This window comes from Grus americana, chromosome 3 (assembly GCF_028858705.1).
Source record: "Grus americana isolate bGruAme1 chromosome 3, bGruAme1.mat, whole genome shotgun sequence".
Taxonomy (NCBI): Eukaryota; Metazoa; Chordata; class Aves; order Gruiformes; family Gruidae; genus Grus; species Grus americana.
In genome coordinates this window covers 16,325,331-16,345,380 of record NC_072854.1, presented here as the reverse complement: position 1 = coordinate 16,345,380, position 20,050 = coordinate 16,325,331, and the positions used below count along the sequence as shown (strand labels likewise).

The window sequence follows — 20,050 nt, the reverse complement described above, 5'->3', positions numbered from 1 at the left end:
AGGTTTTAATAAGACCATCTTTGGAAAGTGCTCTACAACACACTATCATCAAATTAAAGGAACGAAAACACGAGTATAAAGCTGTAGTAAATGGGAGAAGCAGTTTTAGAAAAAGCAAACTTTTTACTTTAAAAAAAATTTTACAATAATTGAAACAAATGAGGCACAAATTTCTACACGCTGAACATGCTGTTAAGTTTCATTTATATCGTACAACTTAACTGAAGCTGAGTCAAGCCTACTCAGTAAGCAGTAAACCTTTTTTCCCCCCCTCGCCCTATTCTGTGCATGTGTGATAAAAGAAAAGAGATTCATAACTAGTTTAAGAGTTCCACTAAAGTTTGGTCATGTAGTTTGGTCAAAGATACACAAGGGTTTGCTTCACATGAAAGGTAGTAGTACTGAAGCTGGTTGGTAAAAAAATTTAATTAAACCCCTCCCCAACTACAACAAAACTCCCACAAATCTCCTGAAAAAGCATAATTCACATTATACTGATCCACAGTTTACCATAAATATTTCAGAATGTTTTATGTTACAATGTAGTTTCACTTTTCCAATTCTTTACTTTTTTTTATAACTGTGACAATTCAGTGTTAAAATTACTTCATTACCGCACATGCAGCAGACATTTGACGTAAAACAGGGCTGCAACCAATATAAAGTATCAGCTACCTTCAGTGGTTTTAAAACAAAACTTATTACACCTATTGCAATAAAATTATAAAGATAAAATGGAACAGTAAAATGTTTAGACATATCAGATAACCACTTTCCCCCCCCAAAAGCATTCTAAATGCAGATTCAGTGACTTCTGGTTCATGACATTTCCGAAATTCAGAGAACTATGGTTCTCTGAATCATAGAATGGTTTGGGTTGGAAGGGACCTCAAAGATCATCTAGTTCCAACCCCCCTGCTGCAGGCAGGGACACCCTCCACTACAAGAAATATTTCTCTTCAATTTGAAACAAAACATATAAGTGTACGAAACAAATTCTGAATTTTGACCCCCATCAGTGAAATAAAATATGAAAACGTTTCCTTCCATGCAATGATAAACTGCAAAGCTCTTTTAAGCAAATGTAAGAGTGAATATAAGGGTGAGATTAGGATATGGGCTTTCTGAGCACCAGTGTCACACGAACTGTTAGAGCACAAGCAAGGCAAATATCTCTTGGGCTTCCTGTGCCGTGCTGGCTTCACGAACATCCAGAGGTGCTCCAAGAATGCTGGGGCACCAGTTACGGCACTGACCCAGTACTTACATCTTATTTCCAGCTCTCCACAACTGCAGGTTCCTGTCACTGAAAGTATTTCCTTATTTTCAGATAGTCATAATTATTCTTTAAATTCTAAATGAGCATGAGGTGGTGCTAGACATCTTAATTTCTGCAGCAACAGTATTTATGACAAACATGCAATGCGCCACCTCTTACCGCAAGTCTCTTAATTTTCACTGCAACATGTTCGAGTTTTTCCCCTCTGTCTTCCGTATGATTATAAAATAAAACCTAGTTTTCATCCCATGACAGTTCTTACCAAAAGACATCAACCTGCTCCCCTAACAGACATGGTTGAAGAAAGAACAGGAAGAAAAGCAGAACTAACTAGAGGAGGAGACGTGGGACACAGGACTGGAATGCACAATCTAGATCACAGACACGTGAAAAAGTAATGTCCAATAAGCAAGAGAGATGTGCATTCAATAGTTTATGCTACAAAATTCTTCTGGCAGAGTCTCATGAAAATTATCTCTGCAAAAGCACTCGAGGCATGTCTACATACCACAGAGGCTATAGAGCATCCATAGTTGAGTAATGTCCATCCTTGTAGATATTCAAACTTGACTGGTTATGACCTGAACAACTTGATCAGCCTTTGAAGGTGGATCTAACTTCAAGTTTGGCCTTGCTTTGAGCAGGAAATATACGACCCCCAGAGGTCCCTTCCAACCTAAATTACGCTAAGATTCTACATTGTCAAATAACTTATATCTGTTTCAGTCCCTGTCATGAGCCCTTCACTATCAATGCTGCATGGATGTTAATTCACTCTTGGGTTCTCTTTTGGATAAAATCCAATGAGCTCAAAGGTGAAACCTGGACGAAATGCTAAAGATAATTCACTCCAATAACCTACCCCCACCCCTCTGTAGCCACTATGGACGAGAGAAGACCAGGTTTGTCTACTTCCATGTTGCACAGTCCACACTTTTACCACGGTTATTCTCAAATATCCCAAAAGGAACTCATACATACAACGAGGGCACACGAGATGTACTCTCAGCACCATGCCGTGAAGTCCCTGTTTTGGCAGGCTTCAATTCTTTGCTTACATTATTTTTGGCACTTTGATCTGGGACAAACAAATATATGGAACATAAATAAAATGGTATCGATGCCTTTTTGAGGGCTCAGAAAAACCTAGCCCAGTCTGTTGCAGAGGGGGCTAAACCTGAGCACCACAGAAGCAAGTTAATATTTTCATCAGCAAAGTGCTGCAGACCATTACAGTTTTGCTGCTCCAAAAATGCCCACCATCTCAGAGGGATCAGTATTTAAGTGCTCATCTTAAAAAAAAAAAAAAAAAAAAACCACATTCTTAACTGAAGTTGGCAGAAAAGACAAGATAAGTTTTAACTCGTCAGAAATCTCAAACTCATTTATCTACAATCTTGAATTTGAGCTGCTAGTACGAATCAAAGTCCAAGTCACTCTGCCTTCACTGCTACCTCTCTCTAAAATGAAGATAATAGCAGAGTTTGCAACATAAGCATTCTCTGGATCAAGAATCTGGTCCTCTGCCATCTCAGTGGCCCTAATTTTTATTTCATCTTTTTCAATACTGCTTTCTAAAAAGGAAGTAGGTGTCACATACTAGTTAAGAACTAAGTAACTCAGATCAAGCAGAGAAAATTAAGGCCAGTTGCAATCTGAGGTACAACCAAAGCAAGTGCACGCATATAAGCACCATTTTGTAAAATATTTTTACTCCTAAGGTAGGATCTGGAAATTTTGGTTAAAAGCGACCCTCAGTTTTGACCTCTAAACATAACGTTATGAGACACAGTAAATCTGAAAACAGTCACAAAAAGCATGCAAATCTGTGCACTTAGGAATCCACACTTAAAACCGAAGTACTCAATCTCAAGGAGAGCACAATAAGTGCCGTATCTAAAACAAGGAAACATCAAATAGTTGTAAACACTTGTAAAAGTTTGTAAACTTGCTGTAAATAGATTTTTCCTAGATCTAGAAAGCAAACTCTAACTCATCTGGGACTTTGCCGAGACAAAAGGCCAAAATTCCTATTCTTATGAAACGAAACACTTCCAATATTTGAAAGGGCAAAAGAGGTCAATCACTCACTAGACAGCACAGCAGCTCCTAATTGCAAAGAGGCTCCGATTTAATATAGATGCAGAGGAAACAATGACACTAACTGACAAGTAACCACTTTTTCCTAGCTCTGTCACAAGGAGGAAAGTGTACCTAATTCCTATCACCTAAACAGAAAAAAAGACCACAGCATGGGTTAATGCAAGCTTTCCCTTTTTGAAGTTACCAAGACATTAATATATCTAACGTACCTGAATTTGGATACAGGCAGACATCATTGATATCATGTTCTGGCTCCATTGAAGTAAATATCTTCCCCTGAAATTGTAAGAAGAAAATATAAAGAACTCCAAACAATATAATTAAATTTAGTGAATCTAAACATTAGGAATAGCCATTATAGAAGCTAAAAAATATGATGGAATAAAGATTGAACAGATTTTGCACAACAATGAAATGTTATTAAATGTATCTGAGCATAACACAAGGAACTCAATATCATATTTTGTCTCTGATCCGATCTCTTATAAGGAAATGTAGCCTACTGGTTATTCAAGACACAACAATGTACAGTGGCACTTCTATTTTCTCAGCTCACGCTTCTGTGTTGAAAACACGTGTGTCAGATCCACTTTATTTTATTTTATGCCATAGGGGTAGTGAGGTCCATAAGTTCCTGGCACATTGCCAGTGTAACCCTCCTTTTGGTCAGTTCTGAATGTGGTAATTCTAAGTAATTTTATTTTGGTAAGTATCATCAGCTGAACCGATGGATTGGGAGTGGAATTTGATCCTGGAGCTTGGTTCCTCCACCCTGTTCATGTCTACATTAACCGAAATATAGCTCAGCACTTTATCTGTAACTTAGAAACTCTGTACTACAGGTGTCTAAATGTAAAATAAAAGTAGTAAAAGCATCCAGTGGTATCTAGCTTAGATCAGAATTGAAGTTCTAAAGGTTATTTAAGAAAAAGGTAAAAGCAGGAAGCTACATTCTCAAAAAAAAAAAAAATAAGAATTGGAACAGAGTCTGAAAAACCCAGACAAAATACAGGTGCTCTTATAAGCCAACACACAAGACAGCCAGTAAAGGAAGAGTCTCTAAGGACTGGGCCACAGATTCTGAAGCATGAGAGTACATGCCTACACCGTTCTAAACGAGGGACAGGAACAGAGCAAATTTTGATCCTATTCCTCCTCTTTCTTTCCCTGCAGCAATCCCACCTACCTTTCTGGGCCCTTCCTTTCCCTCCCAGTTACATGCTGTTACCCCACCCACCTCTGGTCTCTCCCCGATGATTAATCGGAGTCCTCCCACCCCGGTCTTAGCAGACAAAAGCCTCACGCTCCCCACCCCAAGGCACGTCTCAGCATGGGGCTATTCTGGTATCAAAGCCATATGCTCTCCACCCCACAGTCTGCCTCTGCAGTTGGTTCCCAGCCAGAGATAGTCAGGAACCAACATCTGGGAGAGGTGGAGCCAGCTGGAACATACTCTAGGAAAGAGTCCAAAGCTATCTGTGCCTTCCAGCAGTAAGAAACTCTCCTTTTTCCCAATGCAGAGGCCACCTGACAAACCTTGCAGTGCTTCCTTCTCAATGAGGGAAATATAGCTACCTAAGAAAAATGGAGAGAGGCCACTGCAGATGTTTTAAATAATAACCAATAATTTATTTGCTCTTTTAAACAATAAAATGTAACTGCAGAGGAGCTTACAAAAAACTGCTTGCGATCACAGAAAAAATAAAAGGGGCTGTTGAAAGTTCATGAAGAAGCACAACAATAGAGAAATGACTGCCTGAAGTAGTCATAAAGAAGTGGCTCTCAACTACTGCAACTGCTCTTGGTTCATTTCATTGTAAAGCTACAAAAGCATAGGTGGAACATGTTTTCTAGAAGGAATACCACAAATAAAGATAGTCCCTCAAACCAAACCAAGCTACAGTAGCTATGAATCTATGGGATAACATATTTTGTGCAAGCTACACTGATGGAAAAATAAGAAAAAGAACAGCATAATATACTGAAAGGAAGTCTTACAAAACTTAGATATTTCAACTTAACTTAGAGGTGCACAAGGCAGGGACAGATAAGCTGCCTATTGCAACATAATCCATTAATACAACTTAATACACATTGTTATTTGGATCTAGACATAGTCTGCTTCAATATCCAAACAGGTTTCTGTGAAAATAAGCAGTACCTGATTTTAATAGGCCATAAACTAACTGATCCACCTTTGGAGTTGGTCCTTCTCTGAGCAAAGAATTGGAATGACCATGTTTTCTCTGATGAAAAATTGTAACTGGATATGTTCAAGTACACTATGAGAAATACACAAACCAGGGCAATGCCTAAATACTAATTTTTATGTAAAAATCCTTCTATTGAAAGAAGTGTATTAGGCAGACATATACAAACAGCTTAAAAAAATATAGACCTAAGACTATATCTTTATACCTGAGAGGCTGTTGAATACCTTCCCAGATGTTGTTTTATTTAGTCAGACAGGACAAAATACTATGTAAATTAGGACACATTAAAAACCCAACTTCCTACATTGAACTTCAGCTTTATTATTTAAGCTGCATGGGAAAAAAAAAGAAAATAAAAACTAAAAAAATTAAATACAGCAACACATAGAACACTTACTGTATCTTTGTTCCACATTTTTATGATTCGAGAATCTGCAGAGATAATTAAATCCAACTGATGCTGAAACTGAATTGACTTAATAGGCAGGCCATAGTGGTGATCTTTGACTATTAATGGATTACTAGACCGGAGATCATATAATAAAACCTTGAAAAATAAGAAACAGATTAAACTAACAATATTGTAAGATCAAGAGGAAGTCACATATACTAGATCTTCACTAAAGATTTAACTAAACTCGAAATTTTTTTACTTAAATACATAAAAGAAATAAGTTTAAATTCTGAAAACAGCTTATTAAGTGAGCCTGGTTTATTCTGACAATATATTTTAACTTCAGAATGCTTCAGTCTAGAAAAATTAAAAGCAAATTTAAGAGCTCACCATCTTTCTACAATCTTTTTAATTTCTATTGAAAAAAATGAACCATTTTCAAGGCTCTTAGTATTTCTTAATTACTAATATTTAACTTTCAGATTCTTGTGCTGTTCTCACAAGATCTAAATTTTCAGACTCCCTTCCACATTTGGTGAAACACCACACAATGTAATTTGTTATTTTAAGGAAAGTAGAGAGTACAGGCACTGTCTTCCAGAAACATGCATTTTTATCTCCAAAGTTTCCTGTGGAACTTGAGAAAGACCTTAAATTTTTCAACTGCAAAGTATGAATACTAATAATTTTGGGGGGAAAAATATTATATTATTTATTTTAATAAAAAATATAATGTCCAATAAAACTTGCCTGACAAGTATACTAACATTATCAAATGTTATTATCAAACTAACAAATACAACTCTTACATACGTATCTGCTCTTGAACAAGCTACAGTTTTCTAAACCCACCAAAATACTGATGAAGGCAGAAACAAATCCCCATACTACACTTTACAAATATGATGGTAACAATTCATAAATGAATCTAAATGATCCCTTATAGAAAGATAAGACAGTAAAAGCACTGGCTGAAAGACAATCACTTCTGCTTTGTTAGTCACTGTGAAAATCAGGGACAGCATATATGTTGCATTGAGATGGTACTGAAAGAGTCTCGAAAAGCAGCAACTTCCCCGCATACTTGACCCGAGTCATAAAAAAACTGCAGAATTTGAAGTTATATAGTATGTAGGTTGTGATGATTTTAAGTGGTCCCTACAGTATTCTGAAGGGCAAGATCATTTGAGAAAATTAATTTGCAGATTAAGAATGACTACTACTGCTCTATACATCTAATTTATGCTCTTATAAATAGTTCTATTAATATGTATTTACTTTACAGTAAATGCACTCAATGTATGATAGACCTGGACTGGCAGTTGCAAGAACAGGACCTCCTAAGAACTCCTGTAGATGAAGTCTACCTGTCCAGTAGATGTTCCAACAGCCATATTCAAAGCTCCATCAAATTTCAGTGCTGAAATGGATGGTAAACCCTCTATCCTGCAAAGCACAATGCTTAGAGTTAGACATTCTTTCAATAAAGGCTTCAAATAATTTTTTCAATGTTAAAAATAGAGAAGATAATTAACATAAAATTATTTACAGATGTCATTCAGAAATACTACTTCAAAAAGCTGTATTGTTTACATTTGCAACTTGTAGTTGTGAATTTTCTATACAACCACTACTCAGATCAATAACTAAGAGACTCCTTTATGATTAAGAAAACCCTTTATTCACACTAGCAATGAGAAGAGAAGACCATGGGCAGGTGATTTTAATGCAAAGTGAGATTTGTTTCTAAAAACAAACTTCGGAAAAAAACAGAAGAACACACTTTGAAAAGGTAGCCTTTACTCACTCTGTGTCTGCTGTCACACTGCTTAAAGCACAGTCCAATAGCCCAACTCGATTTCTTGTTCTAGGATCCCAGCATTCAACTTTACCCTAAACAGTTTAGAAAATAAGTTTCAAGATTATGCAACAGATGTCTGGTATTCTGAAAATGTTTAAATAAAATTATGAATTATATCAACTATGAACAATTAATCACATTTCCTAGGTTGACATGAGTTGTTCTAATAATGGTATGCAAGCTCCACACATTTCACTTGTATTTTTTAAAAATGCAATCTGAATGAAAATCATTGACACTAAATTTCCAAAGATTAATAGGGTACACATGCTAGCTAATTTCTACAGATGGTTATACCGTAAAGCAAGATAATGTTATTTTCTCTCCCATCTGCAAAATCTCAAGTATCTCAGCAACCAAGGTAGCTCAGAAATATCTGCACTATGCTCTACAAAGTCATCTTGTTTAACCGATCTATACTTAACACAGCAAATAAGATCAAATTAAATAATTCGGCTCCTGTCATGATTTCTTCCTATCCTCATACAAACTAATATAAAACGAAACAAACACTACTGTCCTTTTTATAAACGGAATGCAAACATTTACCTCAGCCGTCCCCATAGCAAACAAGAAGTGTACAGGATTTATGTCACAGACATTACTCTCTCTAAAACAGAAAAAGGAGCAAGTTTAATGACCCCAGAAAAATTTAACACATGAACAACTAAAAAGTTTTATGTAATCATGTACACTATTGCTCAGCCTGGAAAAGCAAAATGCGGCAGGAGGGACAGATGGCCACCTAATAGCAGCTTCCCATACTTATAAGAGGAGCTTATGAAGAATTTGGCACCACCAGAGACAATACTGATTACTTGAAACAGGTAAGGTTCCAATTGGATGTAAGGATAATATTTTTATGCCATGCAGATAATTAAGCACTGGAATGAGTTGCCCATAGAGGCTGTGGTATTTCCATCCTTGGAATTTTCAAGGCCCCCTGGGAAAATTCACCTGAATTCAGCATGATCGTGCCTCGAGCAGGAGGCTGGGCTCTGAGGTTCTTTCCAATCTGAATGCCTCTGCCCATACCCACCACCAAGCCTTTCCTTATTGCTCTGCTCACTATATTCTTTAACTACTCAATTATATCAGAAGGTGTTCCTGATTACTTATGTTCTAAAGCTTACATCTCCCACATATTATGATGAACTGCCTGTCTTCCTTTCCCTCCCCCAAATATCCTGTTTCTCTACAGGGCACCCAGGAGCCCTGTATTGCTCCAATAATTTTTTCAAAGTACAAATATTTCTCTTTACACCACCCATCCTGGCACCTTCCAACTTCTTCCATTCAAAGCCCTCCACCTCTAATTATCTAACTCATCCAGTTCCCCTACCATCACAACCTTCTCAGAACTTCAAGTCTCATCTCCCTAATTCAGAATTTACACAAGACCCTTAAGCGTTGCCACTCCAGGATTTTCGTGAGTTTGTTTCTTTTTTGGTACTGCTCAGTTTCCGTAATTATGCCTGCCCAAATATTCTTTCGTCCATTAAACTATCCTACCCACTGAGCACCAGCTGCTGCCCACCAACTGCAGTTGAGTCACCATCCCTGGAGGTAAATACATGTAGATGCGGTGCTTAGGGACATGGTTTAGTGGTGGACTTGGCAGTGTTAGGTGCACTTGATCTTAAAAGTCTTTTCCAACCTAAAGGATTCTGTTATTCTACCTACCCACTTTATCTAGTCAAGTCTGTTGTTCTCATCTGCCTCTCCCCACATAAAAGAAGCCCAGCTCCTGCTGGATTTTCAAAAAAAAAAAAAAAAAAACAGACACATGCTGGAGATATAAAACTTCTCTTTGGGCTACTCCAAGAGCAGAAGGACAAAGACATGCCTGGGAAAGTACATACCCTGTGGGTAGATCTCTATATGATGGCTAAATTGAGCAATAATGGCAAAGTTTTAATGAAATGCTCTTAAGATCAAGTTATATAATACCTACTGCAAGTCTATATTAAGCAATTTTAAAATATCCACAAAAGAAAACTCAATTAAAACATAAAAACTAGAACAAAGAATTACAGAACATAAAATGAGGCTCAGACTCGGCATATGCTCCTTTTCAACTCTACAATGCGTTTGGGCAGTACTCAGATACAGTAGTGATGGTGAGCATGCTAGGAGTTTGCTTCCACCTGGTGGAAAGACGACAGACGTCATGCATTACAGATAACTTACGAGGCATCAGTCTGCAGGGAGTTGAGAAACCTTCCTTGTTCCAGATTTAGCCTGTATACTTCAGAACTACAAAGGAAAAATCCAAAATTACTCCTTTCTCTTACAAATACTAAAAAAATACTGTTATAAGGCAGGAGGAGTTATGAAGATTCTTGCTGACAGCCTAATTTTATCAAATACACAATTTCCAGACTTCACATTCTAAAACTTAAGACACATTTATCCTTCAGTGTTAAAAATCCAGAGAAAAACATGCAAGTTCACCAAAGATATTTATTACACTGCAATATCCTACCAGCTACTCTTTTTCCAGGGAAAAGATGCATTAACTCCTTTTTAAGGATCTTTTAATTTCCTATGATTTACGTTACAACTTGAATTGCTACTTATTTTGTTTGAAACCCTAAAGATTTCATTTTATTTTTACTGTGTCTTCTCACAAACTCAATTTTATGTGATTTGACTCACACTTTAACAGCAACAAAACACCAACTATGACAGAAAAAGTTATTTGATTTTCCTTACTTAGATGCTAATCACTTTTTAAAACAGTACACGGAATTGCAATTTTTACAAATACATGATGTACCTGGTTTAAGAATCAAAGAAAAAAGGTCTTAAAACAGTGCAGGAAATGGAATTAATCTTAGCCTGTCTCCATTATTAGTTTGGAAGGAATTGCCACTTCTTCCAATTTTTAAATTTTCTGATATTTTAATATTTATTTTATTCTTGGAAAACGTTGCTAACAAAGTGAAAAAGAATCCACTTAATCAATACCTTGCTCCTACAAAATACAGGTCACACGATGGATAGTGATAACAGAAATCTCTACCAAATCTTGGTATTCTTGTCCTGTAGTAATGGCCATGTTGTGAATGAAACTCCACAAATCTGTCACACTGCAAGAAGACAATCTGAAAATAAAATAGAAAGAACTGAAACATACAGAAGCAGACAACAATCTCCCTAACTTGTCTTACAACACAAACTCTGGTGATTTTTTTTAAGCTCACACAGGTTTATCACAACCTAAACTATTTCTACTAAAATGATAGAATCAACTAGTGCTTCATCATTTCCACTAGCCACAGCAAAGTGCTTTATTAATAAAGATTAAATGAATATTCACAAGAGTATATGCAATACCCTGAAAGTGACTCTGTAATCAGAAGCAGTATAGTCATCTCAGTGTTACGATGCACCAAAATTAACATCTGCCCTTCTTTCACACACCAGAATTAATAATTTCTTCCAGTTACGATGCCATGCAGACACCACTATGTTCATGTACTACACATCCTGATGCACGGCAGCGTTCCAATAAATGACACCAATGACCTTGTGTATATTTTTTTGTGTTTTTTTGTCAACTGAATAAGCACATTTAAAAGTTCTAAGTGCTGAAACTCAGACAAACATCTCAGTCCTGGAAGAGCCTCCAGGAAGGCATGACTAGAAGGCTAGATCTATACTAGTAAATAAAATAGGGCAGAACCTGCCCCTGTACTCCTGATGGCAAGTTAACATGGCACAACACATATCGATATGAAGGAATTCTTCCCACTCCAAACAGAGACGGTATCATCCACACCATCCGATACACTCAGGCTGTGCCTCAAACCATGCCCAGGCATTGCGCGATGGAGGAACAGTTGGCCTGGCCCGAACTCATACCATGATGCATGCAAACAATTAAATGATATGGATAATCACAGGCTAACTCTTGACTCTGAGCCTCATCCCTACTCAGCTTAGATTAGAAAAGCAGTAGTTTGGTTTAGAATACATATAGTCCATGCATCTTTTAAAAGTAGTACATAATGAAGATTTTAAATGTCCTACTGTTGGACTACATTGTTAGCAACGCAAATAAGGATGAGAAGCTCAGGAAAGGTGAGGTACAAAAGTTATTTTGAATCTGACACCTATCTTTATATACCTGTATATTCTTTCCCTACGAGACATGACGAGACATGGAGAAAGTACTGATCTGGGCCAGTACCTCATGCCTGTTTATCATTAAGTTCCCCCCTTACTTATGCTTTTTTCTGGTATCAGAAACCCTAGTGTTTCAACTTTTATTCACAGACTCACTCGTCTTGGTCCAGGACCAAGCACAGTATCATCTTTCAGCAGTGTAACTACAATTTCATACAAGATTACAGATGCAGCTGGACAGTTGATGCTATATAATGGTGTTTTTCACACACATCCTAATCAATCCTTTGTGTGTCCTGTTCAAGCATTAAATGACACCTGAAGGTCCCCTTCCAATCAATATCTTTATGATTCTAAGCATTTCAAGTGTAATTTCTCAAATATTGTTCCTCTAACGTGTTCAAAACATTATGACAGCTACTTGAAATTAGTTTTCTTTCTAATGATTTCATAAGTTTTAGGAAAATAAAATTGAAAATGAGCTTGTATTAAGTTGTGACAGTAGGGCTTCAGTCTGAAATACAGTACCAATTTCAGTTGAAAACACACACAAGCCTTACTGTTCATAACCAGTCAGAAACATTTGCGAACACAATGTGTTCCTCAGTCTCCCAACTAACTTTTGGTCTGGTCAACCAGAAACATTCTCCCACAGACGGGTAAGTGGGAGGCTACTGTATTCTATCACTCACTTTCTGCTCCTTGAATTCATGCACATTCTTGGAAATCTCATAGGGGAAAAGTTTTGAAAGCACTAAAGCTAGAAGGCTAGATGATAATGTCTCTGATCAAATAGAAATATTTAATAAAACAAACCTGTATTGGAAATGCTAAGGTTTCTTCTCAGACAAAAAAAAGTATTAAAATAAACACTTTTTTTAAAAAAAAAAGGCTTGTCCTAATGAAATCAGCAAAGTTATATGTTTAAATTTCATATTTAATTTGGAACAAAACACCTTAACGAATCAGCAAAGTTTACAGAAAGAGGTAGCATCTTTTATTACACCAACTGCTGCTGGAGAAAACAGATGAGCTTTAAAGTACCTAAACACTTTTCTAGGTGTTGAGCAGAATTAGAAGCGGTAATTGTATTGGGCCTGAAAAAGAGTCTGATGGTCCTAAGAACTCAACTGTTTCCTCCAGGCACAGCACTTAATGAAGAAGAAAAAAAAAAAAGCCAACACATTACTTCTCTCCACAATTTCTGCCTCATTCATATGCTCATCATCACGGCTACAATGATGCTGACAAATCAGGCAATTAACTTATCTATAGCTATCCCACCTAGCAAAAATGGTCTATCTGTGTATCACTTGCCACAAAGGATTGTGACTTAACGTTATCCTAGAAAGAATAACTAATTCAAATTTTTCACATTATTTTGTTTGTAGGATAGATCATTATTTGAAGTTTTTCTCTACTACAGACAGAAGAGTTTAAAAGTGGTAAGGCAAATTACAATACAAAAAGACAAAGAAAATAAACAACATTTTGAAGGTACAAAAATGTTTATCCTGCTTGTTTTTCTAAAAAAAACCTTTTCTGTTCCAAAAGTTGTGTTGATTGACTGCCTTTACTATATATGAAAATGCATTTTAATATACATTAGACAATTTTTTCACTTATACATTGAAAACATTAAACATACCTTTGAGTAATCATCTGATAAAATCTCAAACGTAACCACTAGAGGAGAGAGCAAGAGAATTTTAAGTCAACCAAGTAAGCAAGCTTATTTGCAAACATTGGCATAAATCCTGAAAACATTTACACTCATGCTAACCTTTAGTCATGTAAGTATTCCCCACAGGTGTCAATGCATAATGCAGGCACTGTGATAAAATCTTTAATTATATAACTTTATTTGCAAAATAGTAGGTAGTTTTCTAAAACTTTAGAAACATATGAAGCATCTTGTAATTTTTTTATCATTCTTGTATACTTGACACGTTCCTCAACACAACACTCAATCATGTAGTTATTGGCTTGGGGAATGTTTAATCAAATGGTTTTCAGTGAGTGTGTGGTCCATGGACCTTTGGTAATCTGCCGAAGATGATAAACAATGACATGAGTTCAGATATACTATGCACAAACCTGCACACATGATCTTTCTAAGGGGTCAGCACTTCCACAGAAAAAGTTTTAAGGCTCAAAAAAAAACCCCAAACCCCACCACAAATTTGAAAGCTACTATCCATGCTGAACATTGGAACGTATTGAACTTTGTGTAATTTTAAATGAGCTGGGTTGGGAACATTAGGGAGTAGCTGCTTCAGCTAAATTGGTTCCATTTAAATGAGGTAGCTCATTTAAAAGTTACCTGAAGTGACTCTATGCTACATTTCAAATTAAACGTACTTTCGCAGTCTAGCAAGATGCCAGTTTAAAAATAAATTTACTTTAAGCTCTAATTACCAGCAAGCATTTACTACTACAATGACTCCTACTCTTTTAAAGCGGGTCTCACTCTTGCCATACCTTCCTCTCCCCAGCCTCTCTGAACCCCTACCACCTCCCCTCTTACCATGTTGTAGCACTGTCCCTTCACCCTATGCAACTCCTTGTAGTCCTGAGGCAAAGGGTAAAGAAACACTACCATGCTCTAATCCCCTTTTCCTGACCTAATTCAGTAATTCTCAATTTTTATTTTTCACATCGCTTTCACACGCATCACAGACCAGTTTCGTTCTTCTGTAATGACTTAGGACTTCTGCCACTCTACGCTCATTCCATCACTGCTTGGGTCACCCCTGTGTCCCAGTTTTCAGACATCAGTCTTCTAACAAACAAAAACCAAACCAAACCACCCCACGCACCATTCCCCAAATCCATGCACCCAAAAGCTTGAGAGGCACAGCAGCTCTGACCTCCTCCCCTAGCCTGCCAGCAAATTCTCTTTCCCATTGTCTAGATGGCTCCTTGCTTTCCTCACCATAGTTGCTCTCCCTCCAAATTATTAGCAATTAAGGTGTAATTAGGGCCTTGGCCATGCTACCATCTATCCCCGAGTACCTTGCTTCCAAGAAAACAACCAACCAAACCACTCTCAGAGAATTCGCTTTACCCTATAACTCACCTACTGAGCTTGAGCTCCAGTGGGAAAACAGCGAGAACTCACGTCAGTAACGATGGTGCAACCACGGAGCATTCTCCTACCTTACTGCTTCACAGAAGAGGGAAGAAGGAAGAACTGGCCGCTACCCCGCCACTCTGTGCCCACACAGCAATACCCAAACAGAGCACAGCCGTCAGCCCCATTCACTCTGAGCCTCGCACTTACTGGCTCAGGGTAAACGCTACCTTCCTCACACCACTACAAGAGAGGAAAGAACTCTGAAGGAGGAGGAGGAGGAGAAGGGAAAAAATACAGAGATAAAGAGTAGGTGATGTTTTACTCTAGATTCTTGTGTTCCCCCTGAGTACATTCTGTTCCCTCAGCACAGGGAGGGAAATTTCTACTTGATTCCAACCTGAATTATGTATGAAAGATATCTTGTACTAACAGCCGAGGCTTACACTAACCTTCAGAATCTAAGCATCTTTCAAATTTCTGGGATAACTGGTAGGTGTCAAAACAGCGGATCCTTGGCTTATAAGTTCCTGAAAGAACAGTTTGATCTTTAATAAAAAAAAATTAAAAAAATAACATTAAAGCATTTTTTCTTCATGTCTTACATATACAGGCTTTACTGCATCGCAACTGTAAGTATTCTGATCTTACCAAAGTCTCTCTGACTGGAAAAACATGTCTCTAAGTAACATAACCTTATGGCCTGTTTTTTGTCTTTGGTACCCTACTTGTATGCAGGTTCTTCTGATTACCAGATACATCATACAGAATTTAATACCTCCCAGTAAGTCTGAAAGACAAAGTGTCCTTATGCTATTAATGCCTGCTAAAGTATTCATGTTTGGATCCTGCTTTGACGGTTACAAAATGCAGCATTATCCTCCATCCTTTCAAACAATACTCAAACAATGATGTTCAGAAGTTATGTACACACAATAAAAATAATTAAGAACTTAGTTTTTAACTGTATTATAAACTGTTTAGTCTTTAGCTGTATTATAAACTCCCAGTGGCAGAGGAGTTGGACTAGATGATCTAGCCCAACTAGCACATGGAAAATAAGGAGGTGATTGGGGACAGCCAACATGGATTCACTAAGGGCAAGTCATGCCTGACAAATTTGGTGGCCTTCTATGACGGGTTTACAGCGTTGGTGGACAAGGGAAGGGCAACTGACATCATCTATCTGGACTTGTGCAAGGCATTTGACACTGTCCCGCACAACATCCTTGTCTTTAAATTGGAGAGACATGGATTCGATGGATGGACCAGTCAGTGGATAAGGAATTGGCTGGATGGTCACATGCAAAGAGTTGTGGTCAATGGCTCAATGTCCAAGTGGAGAACGGTGACGAGCAGCATTCCTCAGGGGTCGGTACTGGGACCGGCATTGTTCAACATCTTTGTCGGCGACATGGACAGTGGGATCGAGCGCACCCTCAGCAAGTTTGTCAACAACACCAAGCTGTGTGGTGTGGTCAACACGCTGTAGGGAAGGGATGCCATCCAGAGGGACCTTGACAGGCTGGAGAGGTGGGCCCATGCGAACCGCATGAAGGTCAGCAAGGCCAAGTGCAAGGTCCTGCACATGGTCTGGTGCAATCCTAAGCACAACTACAGGCTGGGTGGGGAATGGATTGAAAGCAGCCCCGAGGAGAAGGACTTGGGGGTATTGATTGAGGAGAAGCTCAACATGAGCCAGCAATGTGCACTTGCAGCCCAGAAAGCCAACCGTGTCCTGGGCTGCATCAAAAACAGTGTGCCCAGCAGGTCGAGGGAGGTGATCCTGCCCCTCTGCTCTGCTCTTGTGAGACCCCACCTGGAGTACTGTGTCCAGCTCTGGGGGCCCCAGTACAGGAGAGACATGGAGCTGTTGGAGAGAGTCCAGAGGAGGGCCACAAAGCTGATCAGAGGGCTGGAGCACCTCTCCTATGTGGACAGGCTGAGAGAGTTGGGGTCATTCAGCCTGGAGAAAAGGCGGCTCCGGGGAGATCTAATTGCGGCTTACCAGTACCTGAAGGGGCCTACAGGAAAGCTGGTGAGGGACTGTTTATCAGGGAGTGTAGTGACAGGACAAGGGGTAATGGGTTTAAGCTGAAGGAAGGTCGATTTAGATTAGATGTTAGAAAGAAATTCTTTACTGTGAGGGTGGTGAGGCACTGGAACAGGTTGCCCAGAGAGGTTGTGGAGGCCCCCTCCCTGGAAGTGTTCAAGGCCAGGTTGGATAAGGCTTTGGGCAACATGGCCTAGTGAAGGGTGTCCCTGCCCATGGCAGGGGGGTTGGAACTAGGTGATCTTTAAGGTCCCTTCCAACCCAAACCATTCTAAGATTCTGTGATTCTATGATCTTCAAAGGTCCCTTCCAACACAAACCATTCCGTGGTTCTAAGAACATCTGCATTCTAAAAAGAAGCATTTCACAGTACCGCTATGAAGACAGTCACTGTATCACATCTTAAGAGTAAGCTTCCAAAACTCTGTTCAATACTACTTTTTAAAATGAACTCTTATAAATTCTACCTGAAATACTAAGTCATTCCGCAATCAAAGATGTTCTAGCACTTTTGGCCTCTGCTACAGAGAGACACTTTGTTAACTCACCAACTGCCATAATATACTGTCCATCTCTTGATACCTTAATCTTTGTGCTAACCGTGGGCATTTCAAAGTCTTGAATAAGTTCAATTCTTCTACGGATATCTATAAAGAAATAAAATAAAATTATTTTTTAAAGGTAGCACTATTGTATCAGCACAAAAAACTGTAACAGTTTCTTACAGAAGGATGTTGAGGTAACTGAATATAGGGAATATCTTTTAAGATCTTTTAAAATATAGAGATCTTGTAAGTGTAATTAACACATTATAAACAATTAATACAGTCTGTTAACCCTGAGATGCAGGCTACTCCCATGCAAAATAAATGTCTGTTCTGAGGTGGTAACTATTTAACAAATTGTTATATGATGTAGTAGCAAATATTTATCACACATTTTACACAACTAAGGTGTGGTATAATATACTCCATCCTCCTGTTAACTCTGTGCATTTTTGGTCGGTTGAGGTTTTTATACAACCCTTCTTATGGTATGCAAATAGCCATATTTTATTTTGGATAACAAGTTTACACAAAAATTATTATATTCCTGCCCTCTCAGACGAGCATAATACGCATAAAAGAGTCTATAGCTGGACTTTATAACAAGCTATACATGGAACTCATCCATCACATTTCTGTCTAATCTATAGCCCCAATATTTAATGCTAGAAATTAAAAGTAAAACTGGTAATACTCTACTTATACAAAGTTGTGTAGAAAGCTGAAGTATGGCCTTCTAACTATAACTATTCATAGCTTTAATTTCATAGTTTTAAAAGTATGAGCGATGCATAACTTCCTTGTATCAGTAAAGCATCTCCCTCTGGACTTGCACATTGTGTACGTGCAGCCAAGTGTTACTGAGGACCCTGTGATGGGAAAACTCACCCACATCTTTCTTCTGTAAAGCTCTTTTCTTCCTGTCTGAAAGCCACTGTAAGAAAATACATAAATCAGTCTTGAGCTTGTTACAGGTAAAGGAACCAGAAGATTGCTTAAAGCCTATTCAAGGCAAAAGTGCAAGAAATTCAGGCCATTAATTCTTTTTCTCTTGATTATTTTAAAATTTCCACCGGTAAGTTTAGCCATTCCACATCAAGAAAACTTAAAAAGCAGTGGTTTTTAAGGGTCTGAGAAATAACACACTTACAGTTAGAGATGCGCGCATTCAAATCGCATTTTTAATTTAAAAAATACTTATAGTTGGTTTTAGTCAACGATGCCCAGGCTGAGCAGAAGGGGCAGCTCGGTGAGCCGCTCCGGCCCAAAGCGTACAACGGGCTTTTAAAGCCGCCTGCTGCAGGACCCGGCGGGCAGCCCGGGCACAGCGGCCCGCCTGCGGGAGAGGCCAGGCCAGGCCGAGTCAGGCCGGGCCAGGCCGAGTCAGGCCGGGCCGGCCAGCGCGTCCCCTCGCCCCGCTCTCACCTCCGGGAGGCTCCTGCCGGCGCTGAGGCTGTAGATCTTCACCTCGTTGAGGCTGGAGACCTGCATGGCCGCGGCCCTGCCCGCCTCTTCCCGGGCGGAGAGGAAGCGGAAGGCAGCTCGCTTCCGGCCCGTCGCTGCTTCCACGCCGCGGCGGCGAGGCCAGACCGGGCTGGGCTATTACGCGGGGGTGGCTTTCGCCCTCGCCTTTTCATAGGGAAGAAGCAAATCCATGAGAAAACAAGCTTTGCCAGTGCCGCTGCTTACAGCGAAACAACTTGTCTGCTACCAGTTTCCCCGGGCGGTCATTTCTAACGTTCAGAAAGCTCCTGTGCGACGGGCTGCCCGGCGCGGAAACCTGTAGGGACGGGGGCGGCCCTGTGTGCCGGGCTACAGGGCTGCGGGGCTGCCGCTCTCCTCCTCGGTAGGCCATCTCCTCCTCTCCCCCATCGTGCGGGGCGGGGTGCCGTCCGGGCAGGTTACATTAGGATGCAGGAGTTGCTCTTCCAGGCTTGGTGGAGGGGGTTGATTTTCTGACCCAACAGCAAACCTGTGTCTGTTACCTGTGGAAAAGAAGGAGTCCAGGATTTGGTTGATCAGAACCTTGTCAGCAAATGTAGAAAGACACATTTTTACTGCTTTGGGGCACCACTGTTTAAACAAGTACAGACATGCAGAAGTCAGACCGTTACTTGAACTTGTAAGAGCAACAACAAGGATCAAAATAATGTATATCCAATCTATATGCATCCTCAGGAGCAATGAAAACCAAATACTTATCACAACAATAAGTAAGTCCGGTATAAGATGCAAACTGAAGCTGTTTCAAGTAAGCCTTACGTATGGTATTCCCTGGGTGATGTATTTCAGCAATGGTACCAACATCATGACTAGAAAGGACTATTCTAGTTCATATTAGAGGGTGTTACAGCTGAGATTCACTGGAGATTAACACACCTAAATACAGGTGCCTACG

The 20,050-nt window shown here is 39.2% G+C and overlaps 1 protein-coding gene across 4 annotated transcripts in view; it reads right to left on the bottom strand.

Moving 5' to 3' along the window:
• The window catches only part of NOL10 (nucleolar protein 10), a 68,938-nt gene extending 49,734 nt beyond the window's left edge, over positions 1 to 19,204 (bottom strand). For all 4 annotated transcript variants that reach the window (XM_054821580.1, XM_054821578.1, XM_054821579.1 and 1 more), the window contains exons 1-12: positions 19,078 to 19,204; positions 18,541 to 18,586; positions 17,656 to 17,754; positions 15,507 to 15,584; positions 13,630 to 13,667; positions 10,821 to 10,957; positions 10,041 to 10,106; positions 8,400 to 8,460; positions 7,797 to 7,882; positions 7,357 to 7,435; positions 5,993 to 6,142; positions 3,592 to 3,658 (exon numbers count right to left, since the gene is read on the bottom strand). In XM_054821580.1, coding sequence (XP_054677555.1) covers positions 3,592 to 3,658; positions 5,993 to 6,142; positions 7,357 to 7,435; positions 7,797 to 7,882; positions 8,400 to 8,460; positions 10,041 to 10,106; positions 10,821 to 10,957; positions 13,630 to 13,667; positions 15,507 to 15,584; positions 17,656 to 17,754; positions 18,541 to 18,586; positions 19,078 to 19,143 — 973 coding nt within the window. In that variant the 5' untranslated portion in view covers positions 19,144 to 19,204. The remainder of the gene's footprint in view (positions 1 to 3,591; positions 3,659 to 5,992; positions 6,143 to 7,356; positions 7,436 to 7,796; positions 7,883 to 8,399; positions 8,461 to 10,040; positions 10,107 to 10,820; positions 10,958 to 13,629; positions 13,668 to 15,506; positions 15,585 to 17,655; positions 17,755 to 18,540; positions 18,587 to 19,077) is intronic.
• Positions 19,205 to 20,050: the final 846 nt, after the last annotated feature.